Source organism: Lissotriton helveticus, chromosome 7, assembly GCF_964261635.1.
Source record: "Lissotriton helveticus chromosome 7, aLisHel1.1, whole genome shotgun sequence".
NCBI classification, from domain to species: domain Eukaryota; kingdom Metazoa; phylum Chordata; class Amphibia; order Caudata; family Salamandridae; genus Lissotriton; species Lissotriton helveticus.
The window spans coordinates 1,009,270,030-1,009,289,511 of NC_136068.1; the positions used below are offsets into that span (position 1 = coordinate 1,009,270,030).

The 19,482-nt window shown below is 48.7% G+C and overlaps 1 protein-coding gene across 2 annotated transcripts in view; it reads left to right on the top strand.

Moving 5' to 3' along the window:
* LARP1 (La ribonucleoprotein 1, translational regulator) overlaps nucleotides 1-19,482 on the top strand; it is a 915,090-nt gene that overhangs the window by 636,341 nt on the left and 259,267 nt on the right. For both annotated transcript variants that reach the window (XM_078653680.1, XM_078653681.1), the window contains exon 13: nucleotides 2,067-2,272. In XM_078653680.1, coding sequence (XP_078509806.1) covers nucleotides 2,067-2,272 — 206 coding nt within the window. The remainder of the gene's footprint in view (nucleotides 1-2,066; nucleotides 2,273-19,482) is intronic.

Genomic DNA, 19,482 nt, shown 5'->3' on the forward strand with positions numbered 1-19,482 from the left:
ATGTCAAGAGCATTACTGTACTATATCGAAAGGACACAAACTTTTTGTAAAACAAAACAACTTTTTGTGTCTTTTTCACCTCCACATAAAGGCAACCCCATATCAAAATCAGGGATCGCTAGGTGGATTGTTAAATGCATACAACTATGTTACCACAACGCCAAACGTACATTAACAATTTCTCCAAAACCCCATTCTACAAGGAAAATAGGGGCTTCAATGGCATTCTTAGGGAACATTCCCCTAGAGGATATGTGCAAAGCAGCTACATGGCTTACACCGCATACATTCACAAAGCATTACTGTGTAGATGTACAAACTAAACAAGCCACTGTGGGCCAGGCTGTACTAAAAACACTGTTTCAAACAACTGCAACAGATACTGGGGGTCGCTGCTAGGTGTGGGTACTGCTATACAATCTATGCATAGTGTGTAATCTGCAGCTCATATGCCTCAAACGGAAAATGCGGATTTTGGAAAAGGGGGTGGTGATGGACCGAGTTTCTGAATGATGCAGAATACTCTTACCAAGTCAAGAGATCATGGTTTTAACCCATCACCGTTTTTTAGCTCAATGCACCATCCCAGCTCAGAACTTGGCTATATGCAAATTAGTCTGTTCCTGTCCCAGTGCATGCTGGGAACAGGGCAAACCAAACTACCAAGCCAATTCTTATACTGGGAAGGAAACAAGCTTCCGGGGACCGGTTTCTGGCATCACAGCCGTCTTCGGCCCGGCTTGCTTGAATCCTGATGGTGCAATGAGCAAGGGACTCACGTCTGAGCATACCCTCCCACACATAGTGTGGATAAAACCGATTTTGGAAAAGGGGGTGGTGATGGACAGAGTTTCTGAATGATGCAGAATACTCTTACCAAGTCAAGAGATCATGGTTTTAACCCATCACCGTTTTTTAGCTCAATGCACCATCCCAGCTCAGAACTTGGCTATATGCAAATTAGTCTGTTCCTGTCCCAGTGCATGCTGGGAACAGGGCAAACCAAACTACCAAGCCAATTCTTATACTGGGAAGGAAACAAGCTTCCGGGGACCGGTTTCTGGCATCACAGCCGTCTTCGGCCCGGCTTGCTTGAATCCTGATGGTGCAATGAGCAAGGGACTCACGTCTGAGCATACCCTCCCACACATAGTGTGGATAAAACCGATTTTGGAAAAGGGGGTGGTGATGGACAGAGTTTCTGAATGATGCAGAATACTCTTACCAAGTCAAGAGATCATGGTTTTAACCCATCACCGTTTTTTAGCTCAATGCACCATCCCAGCTCAGAACTTGGCTATATGCAAATTAGTCTGTTCCTGTCCCAGTGCATGCTGGGAACAGGGCAAACCAAACTACCAAGCCAATTCTTATACTGGGAAGGAAACAAGCTTCCGGGGACCGGTTTCTGGCATCACAGCCGTCTTCGGCCCGGCTTGCTTGAATCCTGATGGTGCAATGAGCAAGGGACTCACGTCTGAGCATACCCTCCCACACGGAAAATGCTACTTAACAGTATGCATCTGTAGAGCTGCAGAGTTACACACGCCCACCCGCCTCTCCGGCTACCTTTATCTGTTTCAGTATTATCTTAATTAGATACAAATCGCATGGACATCACTACCTCTTGTACAGCTCCATCACTTCCCTAATGGCAAAAAAACAATCTGGTAATGGAGCCGATGCCCATGCGCAGTATCATCCAGAGGAGTCACCTATCCTGTGACTTCCAAAGACTTTTCTACAACAAAACGAACTGCAAACATCCGGGCCCAACACTAGGTGGCCATGTATGCATAGTGTGCAGCTCTATATGCCAAGAACAGATGCATACTGGTAAGTAGCATTTTCCTTCTCTCCATAGGAATCCATTGACTATTTTTCTCTGGAAAATGTTGTGTGGAGTTGATTTGTATGGAAACCTGAAAAATTACAATTGTACAAAACTGATTTTACTTGCTTTTTCTCTAGGAATATGGATTGTCCATGAGTTTAGGGATGGGGAGACAGAGGGTTTGTGTGACAAAGTGCCTTTAATGTTCTTTACTCCTTATTACATTCAATAGTTCCGACTGATGCTTTGGCCAACAAACTCTTTGGGGCTCCAGAACCTTCCAGCATTGCCCGCTCTCTACCAACAACAGTGCCAGACTCGCCAAACTATCGTAATGCACGGACTCCTCGAACGCCTCGCACACCTCGGTTGAAGGATCCCACACTAACACCGAGGTTTTACCCTGTGGTGAAAGAAGGTCGGACTATTGACTCTAAAGTAAGAATTGCAGTCTTCCTTATCTTTGCAAACATTTATTGGTCCTTGCTACCAGGGCATGTTTTTCATTTATTTTGCTTGGGCTCCTTGGATTGCCTCTTTCTTTGTTGCACTCATGGAAAGGTATTTAGAAGTCCTTAGAATACTCTTGCTGTGTTTTCATTTTAATATATAATTCTCTTAAATTTCATCCGTTTTGTAGCATGGAGAGGCACCAAAAGAACAAACCTTTTGAAATAAGACCAGCCACGTGTTTTTTTGTTTTTCAATTTAGATGGCCATCCGATAGCTTATTCCTCAATTATAGTTGCAGTACGAACATTGTGTGTGATTGAATTTGCACATGCTGTGCATACTCCTGCTATTTAGTGTATGAACTGTCATGGGCACAGACTTAATTGTTGGGAGTAAGTAAAATCGTTTTTTAGTGTAATTTTAAAGAATTTCTTTAGGTTTTTAAACTTCACACTGAGAAACATTTAATAGAAAAACAGTCAATGTTGTCCTATGGAGGAAAATAGTGTGATCGGTGGAGGTATTTGGTAGTGGGAGTTGAGGTTCTGGGGGTAGACTCCAGGTCCCCCAGGGTCAAGGATGCACTCTAGTTACACCCTCAGCAGACCCAATGTTATCCAATGGGAGAGAGGGGGCCTCCGGTTGGTGGCTGCTGACTAGCAGGACACTTGGTTGTTGTGAGAAAAGCTCCCGGACTTTAGCTCAGGGCAAATGGGGAAACAGAGTATCACCAAAGGTGCACCCTCAGCGGCCCTAGGGCGGCAGGGTGCTGTTTTGATGTCTTGTGCTCTGTCAGGGGTGTGGAATTGTTTAAAAAATCTACTTGTCCAAGGGACAAAATTCTATAGAAATCTACTTGTCCTGCAAAAAAATCTACTTGCCTTCCCTCTTTACTGAATCAATAAGATAGACAGGCAAAAGTGTAAATTAGGTTGTAGACCGTGCGTTTTAGACATTCAATACATTGAAGCTTCCATTTGGGAGAACAAAAGTTGCATATTCGAATCCGAAATTCCCAGTATAATGTACACCATGGTAATGTGTAAGTCAGTATTCCATATTTACAGGATAACATTTTTGCATAAGGTATTTACAAACAATATAAAACGCAGTCGCATATCGGCTAGAACCAAGCTGCTACCCACAATGCATTTAAGATTCATGCAATAGTCAGGGGTGGCTGTGAATGTGATCTGTGATTATGTCTAGATTAGGGTGTCCTGCTCAGGAAAGCATGACATTTCTAGCTGTCCTGGGTGTGAGAAGTTGGCCTGATATATGATGCTCACTAGTTCTAGTGATCACCTTGTATCAGTCCAAACAACCCTTATGGTGATTGGTTGTAAGTCAACCTTATAGACCAGCTATCCTAATGGTAGCATGGACAGAGCAGTCTTAGGCTAAACTCTTTTGGCATGTGAATCCAGCTGTTTTACCACATATAACCCCTTGAATACCAGATGAAAGGACACCACGCAGGTTGTTATGAAAATAAACAATATACTTATTAATAACAAAACACCTCTGAACTCTTTATGAGATCAGAGGGCTAAGCACATGACAAGACTCTTAAGAAAAATACAGTAAGTCTCACAAATTACAATGGTGCCCTAGGGGCACGACAAACCATATACTAAGTAAATGGTATAAGGAAATCGATAGAGGAAATGAAGATGCCCAGAGGCTGTAGGATCGCTGGGACTACACTACCCTAACCTTAAGTAAGTAGCAGGAGGCCCACGGGACGCGTGTGCAGAGTGTGAACTCACACGCGAGGTGCGGAACAAAGTCAATGGGCAGAAGAAAATTACGAAAAGGTTGTAACAGACAATTCCGACTAATTAGGACTAAAACGACTGGATACCTGGACACTAGGAGAGTCAATCTACCCTTGAGCACCGAAATGCTCTTGTTACCTCAGGCACGAGCTGTCCCACGCAGGCTCTCGCTGTCGACGGTGTCGGGTCCGGATTTGGAGTCAACAGGCTTCGGCAAAGGCAACCCACACGGTGAGTGGAAACGGCGTCTGGTGCGGACCAGGAGGGTCCGGGGTGCTCCTCTTTTGGAAGGGAGCAAGGGCCAGTCTGGAGCAACCAGACCAGCAGTGTAGATTTCGTGGATCGTCGTCTAGGAGGCCACTAGCCAGCCGACAAGTGACCAGACCACGCGTCGAGCAGCAATCAAGCAAAAGGGCCCCATGCAGATCTCGTGGATGCTGGAGGGCTGGTCTTCTGTGCAGGAGCTGCTCGGGGCTGGGGCTACTCAATCCCCAGAGCACTTACTCGAGGATGTCTCTGAAGTTGTGCTGGAAGCGAAGTGCAGTTTCTTCAAGATGGCCGGTCCCACGTGTCTCGTCGCACCCACGGGTCTCAGCTGTGCTGCAAATGTGGATAGAGATCGGAGAGGTCTGGAAATCCGTGTCTCGTCAGGCTCTGAGGTCTGGTTCCGGCAGGAAGGACGGCAAAGTGAACCGCTAGCACGCTTGTTGGCGCCTGCAGTTGCAGGGTGGACACTCCTTGCCCACAAGGGAGATTTCTTCAGCCTTCTGTGGAGCAGAACGTCGAAGTCCAGAGTTTCTTCTTGTAAAGTTGTTCAGGATAATCTAATCTGGAATTGGACCAGCTCCTACCTTTATTCTCCTAAAGGGGGCTGTACTAGTGACTAGGTCCCTCCCATGGGTGGGACAAGGAAGGGGGGTGGTTACACCCCCTATCCTTTGTCTGGTTTCGCGCCAGAGCTGGGGCTGGAGTGCCCCAGCAACTGGTTTGAACCGGGGTATGCACAGGGACACCTTGTGTGCCCCAGGCATGTCTCATTTCTTTCAGCCCTCCCTACCTCAATACACAAAATCCTGTCTGGGGTGGTGCTTGCACCTCCCAAGGCAGGAAACCCTTTGTCCAGGCCTCCCTCGCTGGAAGGACTACCAGCAGCAGGAGGTCAGACTTGTGTCCCTGGTGGCAGCATCCATTTTGTGATGCTGAGGCTCAGTTTAACTTTAACCGGGGTTCACAGTTACATACATGTCTTATCCCTCTAGAAGGGTGGAATGCTACCCCCGTCGCCAGAACTGGCGAGGGGGTAGTATTCCAAAGCGTATGACACCTTACACGACATGTTTTGATAATGCTATACCAAAGTTAGCAATAACCGCGAGGATTATAATGCACTTAAGAGTATATGGTATAGCGTTATCATGGAAACAGCTAAAGGACTTGGTTCCGAAAGCTGCAGACAGGCTCAGCTCATGCTAGAGCACCATCTCACATAATTCCAAGCACTCTGCCTTCAGGATTGATAAGGCCTGCCAAAGGAGTGGCTGATAGGAGTATATGTGTCCATTTTGGGGTTAGATATAGGTATACTATATCTACAGCAAAGGGTGATTACACCACCTTGCCCCAGCTGTCTTAGCAGCCAGTTGTCAGTTTGGATGGCCAGCCAGGGGTGGCATAATACATGCTGCAGCCTCTGGTAGGCCCTGGGTACACCTATGCCCTGGGTGACTAAGGTACACTGTACAGGGCCTGATAATGGAACACAGCATCCAATTAGGTATGTACCTAAGGTACATGGAGTCCATTTTACAGAGAGAGCAATTAGACTGGGGTCCTGAATAGCAGGGCCCCAGGCCAACTAGGTCGAAAACCAGCTAAACACTAGGCAAAAAGTTGGGCGCAACCATCGTCAGATATCCACCTTCCTACACTGGGAAGGGTAGGAGACAATTCCTTTTTTCCAAAGGGATGGGGCTTCAGATTTCAGCCCCACTTAGTCTTCAGATTTCAGCCCCACTTAGATCAAAACATCATCTCTGAAAGTGTGTAAGGTTTTCATTTGGATTACTCAATCTTTGACACTGTGATACATAACGGGAAGTTTGGGGTGGGGAGGCACAATTAGACCTATGCTGTAGATGTCTTACCAACATTACACAGTCAGTCCTAGAAGCATTATTAGGGAATGAAGTGCCCTTTGCAGCTGTATGTGAAATAAATCACTAAGCTTGAATCTTTACTGCACCAGAGACGTCTAAGCATCCCAAAGCAAGAATCTGCAGCAGCTCGAAAGTCCACTTCAATACTGGTTTGCTGGGCAGTATTATCTTCCACCAAGCCAAAGACTCAATTTGTTATACAGGCACATAAAACAGTGGCAGACACTCCTTAAGGACACCATAAACTAACAGTTGAAGTCAGGAGTGAATTACCCTGCCCCAGCTTGCTATATGGAACCAATACAAGGGCAGTTCATATACTGAACTGCACATGATCTAAAAACCCATGTCAGGTGACTTGCTTTTTAAATAAAGTATACAGTGGTGTAAGAGGAAACCCAGGAAAGACATGAGGAACGTATCTTGCAGGACAAATCTCCTAGCAAAAAGAACCAGGGGTCCATTTAATAAAAAGCCAGAAGTAAAAACGGTTTTGTTTTCAAAACATTCCCCTGTTCAGCTGTAGACTAGAGACTGACCTATCAAACTGTGGGGGCATTTTGAGAGGGTATGGGTGCAGACATCGTAGAGGTGACCACCCACAATAGTTTGTGAATTGTTTTTGCTTTCAGAATGGAGAGCAGTAGGGAAGGGAAGTGAGGGGATGGTGGTTTTACATCAGGGGTTTGAGAGGGGACAGAGGTGAGCATTCAACTGGGAGCAAAAGAAAGAAGAGTAAACATTGTCTAGAGATGTTTGAGGATTTAGATCCAAAAGGAAGAGAATGAAGGCGGCTTAGATGGGGAAGAGATGTAACATGAGGTTTAGACTGGGCACAAGACCAATGCCAGAAGGTTGAGACAGCAATACAAAGACTGGGGTTCGAGGCATGTGGGCTGCTAAATTCATATCTATGCATTTTTATTTAATTTATTTATTTTGAAGGTTTTATATAGCACGGACAAGATCCTTGCGGATATCAGAGCGCTTTACACAGAAGGAGTACATGAGGGAGCATAGTCAGACAGGTAAATTAGATGAGCAAACAATACATCGTCAGACAGGTAAATCAGAAGGAGCAAACATTACAATCAAGTAAATCATGCATAGGGTGCAATATGAGCTAACGATCGGTGCATTAAAAACAAGTAGAAGTATAATACTGCAATAAAAGGCATACATTCGCTAGTTGATAATAGTCTAAAGAGGCCATTTCTTGGGGTGCTATATGAGCTAACGATCGGTGCATTATAAACAAGTAGAAGTATAATACTGCAGTAAAAGGCAGACACTCGTTAATTAATAGTCTATGATATCTAGAATATGATAGTCTAGAATAACGCATAGATCGCCGCCTAGTGTTGGGTCCGGATGATTGCACATTGTTGTCCTGGAAGAGTCTTCGAAGTATCACGAGATAGGTGGCTCCTCCCCTGGACTACAGTGCGCATGGGCATCGACTCCATCCCCAGATTGTTTTTTTCCGCCATTGGGTTCGGATGTGGTTTCGACGTCTCCGTGTCGGAACCGAGAAACTTTGATATTAAGGCCTTCGTTACCTGCGTCTGTATTGTATGCGTACGGTCTCGAGCGTCGTCCGACTCTTTGAGCCGGAAATCTACGGAGTCAAGTAACTCCTCGGACATCGAGGCCCTCTCATCGCAGCAAGACCCCGACGAACTTAACATGGAGCGGAGCCCGTTCAAGTTCTGCCCCCTCTGTGGATCCAAATATCCACATATCGATGTGCATCCGGTCTGTAATAAATGCCTATCACCGGACCACAACGAAGAAACCTGCATGGCCTGCTCAAAATTCAGGTCCAAGAAGACGCTCAAGCATCGGCGCGCGGCGCGCCTGGAGGCCCAGCGAGCGACACCGGCACCCGACAACATATTCGACGACCCCGAGGAAGAAGGCGATAGCCACCATCTCCAGATCTCGCCACCGTCGACGGAGGTCCAGGCCGATCCAGAGGAATACGTCGAAGGACAGGCCCAAAACCTTGAATACGTCGAGGAGGTAGGGGACGACGAAGAAGTTTATGGGGCCGCGGAAGATAGCTCAGAGGAAGAGCTATGCCCCAAAGTCTACATTATTCAGGCTCAGGTCACGGGATCGCCACTCGGCCTTACCCACGACCCTGCACCGCTATCCCCGGCCCCGCCTTCTGGCCCGGCCACGGACACTCAAGCGGAGCCGCCATTGCACGTATCGAAACCGAAACCTTCGGATTCTACGGCTCCCAAGATGGCCGACGTCCAGCCGAAATCGAAACCGAAACCTACGGATTTGAGAACACCTAAAATGGCCGACGTCATACAAACAAAATCGAAGCCTGCTCCTTCATCGACTTCATCGACTCAGTCGCCCTCCGGCCCACAAATGTCGAAGAAGGCTGTCGAGTCGACAGCGCCGCAGAAGGTGCACAAGGAACCCTCCTCCAAGAAGGCCGTCCATCAGGCGTCGACCACGGTTGCTCCGGCGCGGACATCTAAAACTGTTGACACGCCTTCGGACGCTCCTACGGTGCCGTCAAGTAAACGCCCAGTCGAACCAAAGTCGACTAAAAGCCACGACCCGAAGGCCGCTGGCACAACACATCGGCACAAGGATGCCGGATCTGCAGCAACGGAGTCGGCGCCAAAGCCTTCAACGGAGCCGCGACACATTGCAGCCGAAGATTCGTCGACACCAAGGGACTCCGACGCCACCGAACATCGGCCGTCGGTTACAAAACCCTCTACCTCCTTCACAAAGCCGGTCACCGACTCCCTGAAACTTATTCGGGAGAAGACTTTGTCGTCCACGGCTTCCACGCCATCGGCTCCAAAATCGGTGGACACACCTCCGAAGTCCTCGAGCAAGCTTCTTTACACTCTGCCACCGAAGGTGGCCCCAAAAGCATTTGCAACAACATCCGTGCCAAAAACGTCGGATCCGTCGACGCAAAAGAGACGCTCGGATCAATATCAAGCCTCAGAAGACCAAACAGGGAAATTGACCCTTTATAGGAGGAAAATCACTTCCCAACCACTGGAATCCTATGTTATTCCACTGAAGAAGAAGAGGCCAGCACAGGACATTCCTTCCCTTATTGAGCCTATTCTGCCACCACCAAGAAGGAGTCCAACAGCTTCCCCAAACCAATCAGGAGGAGAGGATGATGAGCAAGATGACCAATACAATTTCCCAGTTGACAATGACCCTGATGTTCAGCAGGACTCGTATAACGACACTGGGGACCAAGGTGGACATCAGGTGGTACAAGATCCACAGGGTTTTGGGGCATGTACATCTCCAACAGAGGATTCTGCAGCATTTGATGCTTTAATCGAACGGGCAGCAGCCAATCATAATGTGGACATGCATGCTGACCCGGTGGAGGAAGACTTTTTGTTTGACACTTTCTCTGTCTCAGAAAGAACAGTTAAAATACTTCCTATGCTCAAAGGTGTCCTTAAACATGCCCCAGAGATCTTTAAGGAACCTACCAGGGCGAGAGTGGTAAACCCACGTATCGAGAAAAAATACAGGCCAGCACCTGCAGATCCTGCATATATTCGAGGACAGTTGCCTCTAGACTCGTTGGTGGTCGCCAATGCCCGCAAGAGGGCAAACTCCCAAACAACGGGTGAAGCCCCTCCCCCAGACAAGGAGTCGAAAGTGCTTGAGGCATCCGGCAAAAGGGTGGCGGCTCAGGCTGCCAATGTATGGCGTATTGCAAACACACAGGCACTATTGGCACGATACGATAGGGCGCATTACGACACCCTAGAACAGCTCCTTCAACACCTACCTGATGAGTTTAAGGAAGCAGCCGAAATGCTCATACAAGAGGGAAAGCTTATCTCAAACGCTGCAATAAAGTGTGCACTTGATGTGGCAGATACAGCGGCTAGGGGGATTAACACTAGCGTCATGTTGAGGCGACAAGCTTGGCTTCGCATATCTGGATTTAAGCCTGACATCCAGACTACAATCCTCAACCAGCCCGTCAATCCTGACAGACTGTTTGGTCCAGATGTAGACACCACCCTTGAAAAAATTAAAAAGGACAACGAGACTGCTAAGTCCATGGGGGCGCTTCAGTCACAACAGTTCAGGGGAAGCACTTTTCGTCGCTCAGAAGCGCGTGGTGTTACCAGAGGACACTTGGGTCAACAATCACAATACACGAAGGGTGGTGTACAATCCTCGTACCCCAAGCAGGGTAGAGGGGGTTACAGAGGTAACAGTTCCAAGGGCAGAGGCAGAGGGAACAACACCCGTTCCTCTGCCGCCAATAAACAGTGACTCTCTGTCCCTGCCCCCCGACCACCCAACACCTGTCGGGGGGAGACTCCAGCAGTTCCTGCCAGTCTGGACGTCCATCACCACAGACAGGTGGGTGAGAAAACTTATCCAGTACGGTTATTGTTTGGAGTTAACATCCACTCCCCCAAGACACCGTCCTATGTCGGCAGAGCACTTGCACTTATTGCAGCAGGAAGTCTTGGTGATGCTGCAAAAAGGCGCAATCGAGCTCGTACCAGTGGCAGAGGAAGGCACAGGAGTCTATTCCCTGTACTTCCTCATCCCAAAAAAGGACGGATCCCTCAGACCTATTCTGGATCTACGCCCCCTCAACATGTACATACTGTCAGAACACTTCCACATGCTGACACTACAACAAATTCTTCCCCTGCTAAATCAAGGGGACTTCCTAGCAACCTTGGACCTCAAGGATGCTTACTTCCACATCCCACTCCACCCATCCCACAGGAAATACCTCAGGTTCACCATTCAAAACAGGCACTATCAATTCAAAGTTCTACCCTTCGGGGTGACTACTGCCCCCAGAGTGTTTACAAAGTGTCTGGCGACAGTGGCGGCGCACCTCAGAAGACAAAACATACATGTCTACCCGTACCTAGACGACTGGCTTGTTCAAGCAAAGTCGGAACAGTGCGCCGCGGACATGTCCCACACTATTCACCTCCTTCACAGTCTGGGGTTCTCCCTAAACTACCCAAAGTCGCACCTTCAACCAGCCCATGTGCGGCAGTATCTGGGCGCGACAATAAACACCGTGACTGCTATGGCTCAGCCAAGCCCGGTCAGGATCAACAACATTCAGTCGCTGATCCAAAGGTTCAGACCGCAACACTCCCTACCAGCGAGAGTGTTCATGCAGTTGATAGGCATGATGGCCTCCTGCATTTTCATAGTCCCGCACGCGAGGTTGCACATGCGCCCGCTCCAAGAGTGCTTGGCAAATCAGTGGACACAGGCTCGGGGACAACTAACAGACCTAGTGTTGGTGACCGGTCGGGCATACAACTCTCTGCATTGGTCGAATCCACACAACCTTTGCAAGGGACGACCGTTCCAAGAGCCAGTGCCACATATTATCCTGACAACGGACGCATCTCTCCAAGGGTGGGGAGCTCATGTGCTCCACTACACTGTGCAGGGACTGTGGTCCACCCAGCAACAGAAGTTGCACATCAACTACCTGGAATTGATGGCAATCTTCATGGCGTTGAAGTCCTTCAAAGTACATTTGTGCAACAAGGTCGTGTTGATCCGGACGGACAACATGACTGCCATGTACTACATACAAAAGCAGGGAGGTACTCACTCACCACAGCTGTCTCACCTGGCTCAGAGCATGTGGAAGTGGGCCATTCAGAGGAACATTTTCCTCATGGCGGAACACCTCCCAGGCAAGGACAATCAGATGGCGGATCTGCTCAGCAGGTACAGCCATCAAATGCACGAGTGGGAGATACATCCATCGGTACTCCACCCGTACTTCCAGCAGTGGGGTCATCCAGAGATAGACCTGTTTGCCACAAGGGAAAACGCAAAATGCCAAAGCTTTGCCGCCAGGTTCCCTCACCCAGAATCGCAGGGGAATGCGATATGGATGAACTGGTCAGGCAAATTTGCGTACGCTTTTCCCCCAGCGCCTCTTATTCCGCTGGTGGCAAGAAAGCTAAAGCAACACTCGATGACTCTCATCCTGGTTGCTCCAACATGGGCACGCCAACCATGGTACACCACGTTTCTAGAACTTTCCGTGGTACCGCATCAAAGACTGCATCTCACATCCAGGCTCTTGACGCAGAACCATGGTGACATTCAGCATCCAGATCCGCAACAGCTCAATCTGGCGATCTGGCTCCTGAAGTCTTAGAATTTGGCTACCTCAACCTGCCTCCTGAATTCATGGACATCATCCGGGAGGCAAGAAAGCCCACTACCAGAGCTTGCTATGCTGCAAAATGGAAGCGGTTTGTCATTTACTGTACGGACAACAATATCAACCCGCTAGATGCAACCATTCCTAACATCATCTGCTATTTGTTACACCTTTACAAATGCAATCTAGCGTACGCTTCTATTCGGATACATTTATCCGCCATAGCGGCTTATCTACAGAATAGGCAGCATCTCTGTTTTCAGGGTGCCTGCCATTAAAGCCTTCCTAGAGGGACTGAAGCGAGTCATTCCTCCAAGAACACCACCAGCTCCGGTGTGGAACCTCAATGTGGTCCTCTCTAGGCTGATGGGCCCACCTTTCGAGCCACTGCACTCCTGCGAAATTCAGTTTCTAACGTGGAAAGTGGCTTTTCTCATTGCTATCACGTCGCTCAGACGTGTTAGTGAGCTGCAAGCGCTCACAATCCAAGAGCCATTCATCCAAATACATTCTAACAGGGTGGTGCTCCGCACTAACCCCAAATTCCTTCCTAAGGTGGTGTCAGTTTCATATCAACCAGACTATTGACCTGCCAGCATTTTTCCAAAACCCACAAACGGTAGCAGAAAGAATGCTTCATACATTAGACGTTAGAAGGGCGCTAATGTACTACATTGACAGAACACAACCCTTTAGAAAGACACAACAACTTTTTGTTGCCTTCTCAGCACAGCACAAAGGCAACCCCATTTCCAAAGCAGGAATAGCCAGATGGATTGTTAAATGCATTCAAATCTGTTATCAAAAGGCTAAACGCACTTTAACAATACCCCCAAGGGCGCACTCCACATGCAAATTGGGGTCCTCCATGGCTTTCCTGGGGAACATTCCCTTGGAAGACATTTGTAGAGCAGCCACATGGTCTACACCACACACATTTACCAAGCATTACTGTGTAGATGTGCATTCCAAGCAGCAAGCAGCTGTAGGACAGGCTGTTCTCAAGACACTCTTTCAGACTTCTGCAGCTGGCACGGGCAACCGCCCTTAATGGAGGGACTGCTATGTATTCTATGCATAGATATGAATTTAGCAGCCCACATGCCTCGAACTGAATATGCTACTTACCAGTATGCATCTGTTCTTGGCATGTTGGGCTGCTAACATTCATATCGCCCACCCTCCTCCCCGGTGCCCGTAGCGGCTGCAGACACACTCTTACATTCATCATTAGCATGGACATCCTTTACACTATTTCACTCCATCTCTGCCACAATGGCTAAAAACAATCTGGGGATGGAGTCGATGCCCATGCGCACTGTAGTCCAGGGGAGGAGCCACCTATCTCGTGATACTTCGAAGACTCTTCCAGGGCAACAATTTGCAATATTCCGGACCCAACACTAGGCGGCGATCTATGCATAGATATGAATGTTAGCAGCCCTACATGCCAAGAACAGATGCATACTGGTAAGTAGCATATTCAATAGTAAACAAGAAAAGGAAGTGTCATTAGCACAAGTTGATGTGGTTGGTGTGTAAAGTAGGGGAGGTTCTGTTGCTGGCATTTTGTGATTTCTGATATAAACTAAAGCACACAGCATAAGAACAAATTCACTTTTTTCTGCTGCATCTCCGGAGAGGTTTGTAACATTCGCTCTTTCTGAGTTTCGCAGCTTTTAACGGGACATTCTACATGTAGTCTATTCACTTGCTTTGCATGTGATTACTTTCCAATAGCATAAAAAACAATCCTTCCTTACTGCCTTGGGGTACAGACCTTATCTCTGTAGTGCCATTTCAAGCACTGCTCCCTTGCAAAGATGTAGCTGTAATATAGAATCCAGGGCATAGGCTAGAGAAAGCCAGCACAACACAAAGGACAGACTTCTAGGCCCAGAGAGGCATTTACAGCCCCTGAAAGCCACAAGTCTTGCTGTTGTGTAGCAACAGAGAGCCTCACCAACCTATCTACTCTAAGCAGGATTTATTTGGACACATTTCCGTTACTATGTCCGCTTTACTCTGTACACTTTTAAGAAGTTCATTTCTATGTACTGCATAAACACACTATCCAGCCATACATGCTCCTTTGTTTATTTACCCCTCACGGTACATTTGAGGTAACAATTCCACATACCTGCCTTATCTTAGCATGCAGCGCACCAGCTTCTTGTTGACTTATCAGCTTCCAAATGAGAGTGCTGAGCCTCTAACCTAGACTCACCCCCACTTAGCTACATTGTGTGATCCTCGGCAAGTGTTTTATTTTTCTGGTCCTCCATTTCCTAATCTTGCAAGATTAGCAGTGTTCACATAAAGGTTAACTCATTTTAATAAGAGCTACCTAACGCTGCAATAAATTGCTAAACAGCAACGGAGCACTGTTTTTAACCCTAACTTTAAAAGTGTTTGCTAGGGGTAGTAGGGACAAAAAGAGTTTTCAGAGACTTGCCTGTTATTGTTGTAAATTAGGTAAAATGTGGGATATTGAAACGCATGCAGGAACGCCTGTTGTCAGTCAGACCAGAGCTATAGTCGGGGCCACTGGAATTATGCAGCAAGAGAGGACGAAATTATGTGGCAGCCTTGAGTATAATATGCAGCAAGAAAATGCAAAGTACATGACAAAATTCGGCACATTTTGTAATAGTATTCATTTATTATTTCATCATTTTCAAACTTGGTAACACCCTGTGGGCATTGGTTGCAACTCACTAGTATGAGGTGAACATCCAAATACAGCAATAATCAACAGAAAGGTGACCAGTCCGGCTTTACAAAGAGGCTTCCACTGCGCTGCAAAACGCAAAGTCGCATTTTTAGTAACTTTTTTATCGTTTGAGCTAGAAACAAATTTTGCAGCAGATGATCGATTATGTGGCAAATACTGCGGACGTTCGATCACAATTCCAGTGGCCCTGGCTATAGTCATTGTTAGTGACTGAGGTCGCATCATGTAGCAGATGCTAATGGATGGCATTTCTACTGACTTATAAAAATCACCCCTAGTCTAGCGCCCCAGTGCTGCTTTAAAGTCATGCTTGGCACTGCACAGAACAGCATATAAGGCCTCTCAGCTTCAGGTGCAAGATTTTGGTGACATCGTATCACAGACAGTAAGGTTTGGGCTTTTAGTTTGTGGTAAACATATCACTGCAAACCTGCCTTCTGGCAAACTCTGCCTTGCCCCTTCTGTTTTCTTTTTCTGGCCTCCAATTCCTGTGTGCTGGTGTAGAAAAATGCAGATCCATAGGGGAAAGAAAAGAGCATAGTGCAGACACGGGTTTACAAATTAGAGGCTCATGAAAATGAAAGCAACAGGGGTGGCCTGTGGGCTGCACGAGAGCCCCACATGGAAAGTAAGGTGCTTTAATGTAGATTTGGTTGACACTAAAGAGGCTGAGTTTTCAAACACAGACAGCAAGCAATGTGCGCAGAGAGGGGCCCAAGAATTGCATGACAAAATAAATCCAAGCACCTTAATGCAAGCCTCGGATGCGAGGAGAGGGGAGGGGAGGGGAGCGGAGGAGAGCGACCTGGGTTCAGCACAGAGGCCCAAGGGTGCAGCCAAGAAAGGGCAGCATCAGAAGGGTGAATTAAGTTTTAAAAAAAGTCTGGTAAAAGCAAGGAGCAAAGAAGCTTGTCTCCTACCTGTCATTGCTGGAAGTGTTCTCCAGCTGCAAAAGCTCCATGTGGAAAATTTTGGCTACATAAAGTTCATGCTGTGCTTTACTCTCTCGACTGCCTAGCCAGGCTATATAAACAAAAATAGGCTCCTCTGCATCCTGCTATAAATTGTGTCATGACTCGTGTGCCTGGGTTAGGTGATTACACTGAGGACGAGACACGGACTGCTAATTTGAAGAGGTTGATCTCAGTCCATAATTTACAGTCTACTTGCCCTTCGGACAAAACAGTAATTAAAACTACTTGCCCTTGCAATAAATCTTAATGTCTCGGGCGTCGGGCGATACAAATTACCCATCCCTGCCTGTTTTCAATGGGGAACCTCCGGTTTGCAAAGGCACTGCAGGCTTGGGGACTAAGGTCTTATTGGTGCGACTACCACTTCGAGAGGTAAGTTGGAAAGTTAGGGGTTGGTTAGGCACCATCGGTTTGGGCACACAAGGCTGTGGGGCGTCGGGTGCAGGGGTGCCTTTTGGGGTGGGATCTTCTTACCAGCTCCTGGTCGCAGTTGGAGAGGTCTTCTTGATTTAGGCTGCAGGCGTCGGCTGGTGGTTTGAGGCAGGTCAGGGGTCGCGATCTCTGGTCTGGATTGCTGGTGTGACCTCATTGTGTTTGCCCACTCGAGCTCGGGCCTTGGACGGCAAATGCAGAGTGGTGCGGATTTGCGGTTTCTGGCCAGGGCTAGAGGTTGCAGATGAACAAATCCGGTGGTCACGGTAGACAAAGTCTTTGTGGTTGAAAGCAACCATGTCCTTTGGGGTTTTCAAGGTTGCTGGCTGCAGGACACACTGGGATTTCGCAGGAGCAGGTTCGAGGGGGGAGACAGGCCGGTAGGGCTGGGGCCAAGTCAGTGGGAGTCATCCTCTTGTTAGCTGCTGCATGGCTGTTTGGTCCTTCTTCTTGTAGTTTCTTCTTGTCTGAGGAAGCAAGGTTCAGGGGTGCCTCTAAATACTAGATTTAGGGGCGTTACAGGTAGGTACCAATGAGTCCCTTCCCTGGGGTGGGTACCCCATATTATGCAACCCTCCAGTGGGAGGGGGGCATGAGCCTGTCCCTGGTTGTCTGACAGATTTGTGCTTCACCTCGCCTCCCCATCTGAGGGGTGGAGTTGGCCGAGGTGGGCATGTGAGAAAGTGCTGTCTTTCTTGCATTGGTATGCCCCCACTTTTTGCTGAACTGCTGATGTGCTTTGAGTGTGCCCTGAGCTCCTGCCAACCTGGGTGCCCAGGGCCTGTGTTCCTTCCCTAAAACTGTTGAAACTAAAACCCAATTGGCATCTCCGGCCACCTGTCAGCCCCTAGTAGATGGTACCCTAGGTACCCAGGGCATGGTGACCAGAGAAGACCCCCAAGGGCTGCAGCACTTATTGTGCCACCCTTAGAGGCCCTGTACCCTGACACCCACACACTGCCTTTTCAGGCTGAGTGTCTAAGTACGGTACTATACAGTCGACATGGCACACATCCCTCTGCCAAGCCCACAAGACCCACTGCCCTGGCATATCTCAGTCACCCCTCTAGCTGGGTGCCCTATGCCAGTGTTGGGCACAGGTGCCTGAGCCCTGTGCCCCTACAGTGCCCAGGGCCATTCCTGGGAACTGTAAGTGCAGTGATGCCATTAAGAGTACATGGTGCTGGGAGGTCGTCATTACGAACTTGACAGCACGATAATGGCTACACTGAAGACTGACAAGTTTGATATCAAACTTCTCAGCACATTAAACCCCCACTGATGCCAATGTGTGATTTAATGTATAATGCACCAGAGGGCATCTTGGATATGCCCCCTGAAAACCTAACCTACAATCCAGGTCTGGTCTGAGAGGCTGCCTAGGCTGCCACACAGCAGACTTGTTGCTTGACCCCTGGGTGGAGAGCCCCCGCTCTCCTGGGCCGGCAACAATGCATATCCTGGGCGAGGTGCTAGGTCTCTCTCCCCAGGATGGGCAGGGAGAAGCTTCAAAGGCCTGCCGCCTTTGTGAGCTTCTCCAGACCACTTGCTGTACTCAGAAACCGGCCCCCACAAGTTCTGCTGTGTGGCAGCCTCTGCAGCCACTTAGCCCAGACGTGGATTGAGGTTAGGTTTTCAGGGAGCATCTCTAAGATGCCCTCTGGTGCATTTTACATTAAATCTCACACTGGCATCAGTGCGGGTGTAATGTGCTGAGAAGTTTGGTACCAAACTTGTCAGTCTTCAGTGTAGCCATTATGGTGCTGTGGAGTTCGTAATGACAACCTCCCAGCACCATATACTCTTAATGGGAGCACTGCACTTACAGTGCCCAGGAATGGCTCTGGGTACTGAAGGGGCACAGGGCTCATGCACCTGTGCCTACACCACTGGCGCATAGGGCACCCAGCTAGAGGGGTGACTGAAGTATGCCAGGGCAGTGGGTTCTGTGGGCATAGCACACACGGATTTGTGCCTTGTCGACTGTTTAGTTCTGTACTTAGACACTCAGCCTTCAAAGGCAGTGTGTGGGGGTCAGGGCACATGGCCCCTAAGGGTGGCACAATAAGTGCTGCAGCCCTCTGGTCACCAGGCCACCTAGAGTACCATTTACTAGGGGCTGATAGGTTGCCAGAGGTGCCAATTGTGTTTTGTTTCAATACAGCTTTAGGGAAGGAACACAGGCCCTGGGTACCTGGTTGGCAGGAGCCCAGGGCACACTGTCAAAGCACATCAGCAGGTGAGCAAAAAGTGGGGGCATACCAATGCAAGAAAGATGGCACTTTCTCACAAGGGGCACCCTGAACCTTCCTTCCACAGATCTCGATAAGAAAACCAGAAACAAGATCAAGAAGAAGACCCGCCGTGCAGCTGCTAACAGGACGACACCAACTGACTTGGCCCCATCCCTACCGGCCTGTCGACACTGGAAACTGCCCCTGCTAACTCCCGGCGACTCCTGCAGACAGCAACCTTGGAAAACCCAGAGGACCTGCCTGCCTTGACCCTCTCAGAGGCTGGGACTCCCCTGAGCAGAGGCTCTGCTCCCTGGTGCCAGCCAGGAACCGTGAATCCAGCCCACTCTGCACCCGCCGAGCCCGCTCCGTGCCCCAGTGATCCAAGACCAGGAGGACGTCCCCCCGGCAACTGGGACCAGAAGTCCAGTTCCCAAAGACCCTCCTCGACGTCTCAGACGACACCTGCAGCCTCAGAACCAGGGACCCCACCCCCAAGCACGACCAGCAGAGGGTAATATTTCCCGACACCCATTGACACCCCTGCACCTGGCGCCCTACGGCCCCCTGTGCCCTCCTTTGGGGTACTTACCTCTTCTCCAAGAACTCAACTTACCGCTCGAAGTGGTGGTCGCACCTGAAGAATCAACGTCCCCAGCCTGCATCCTTTGTTAACATTGTAACTGTCCCATTGGATAAC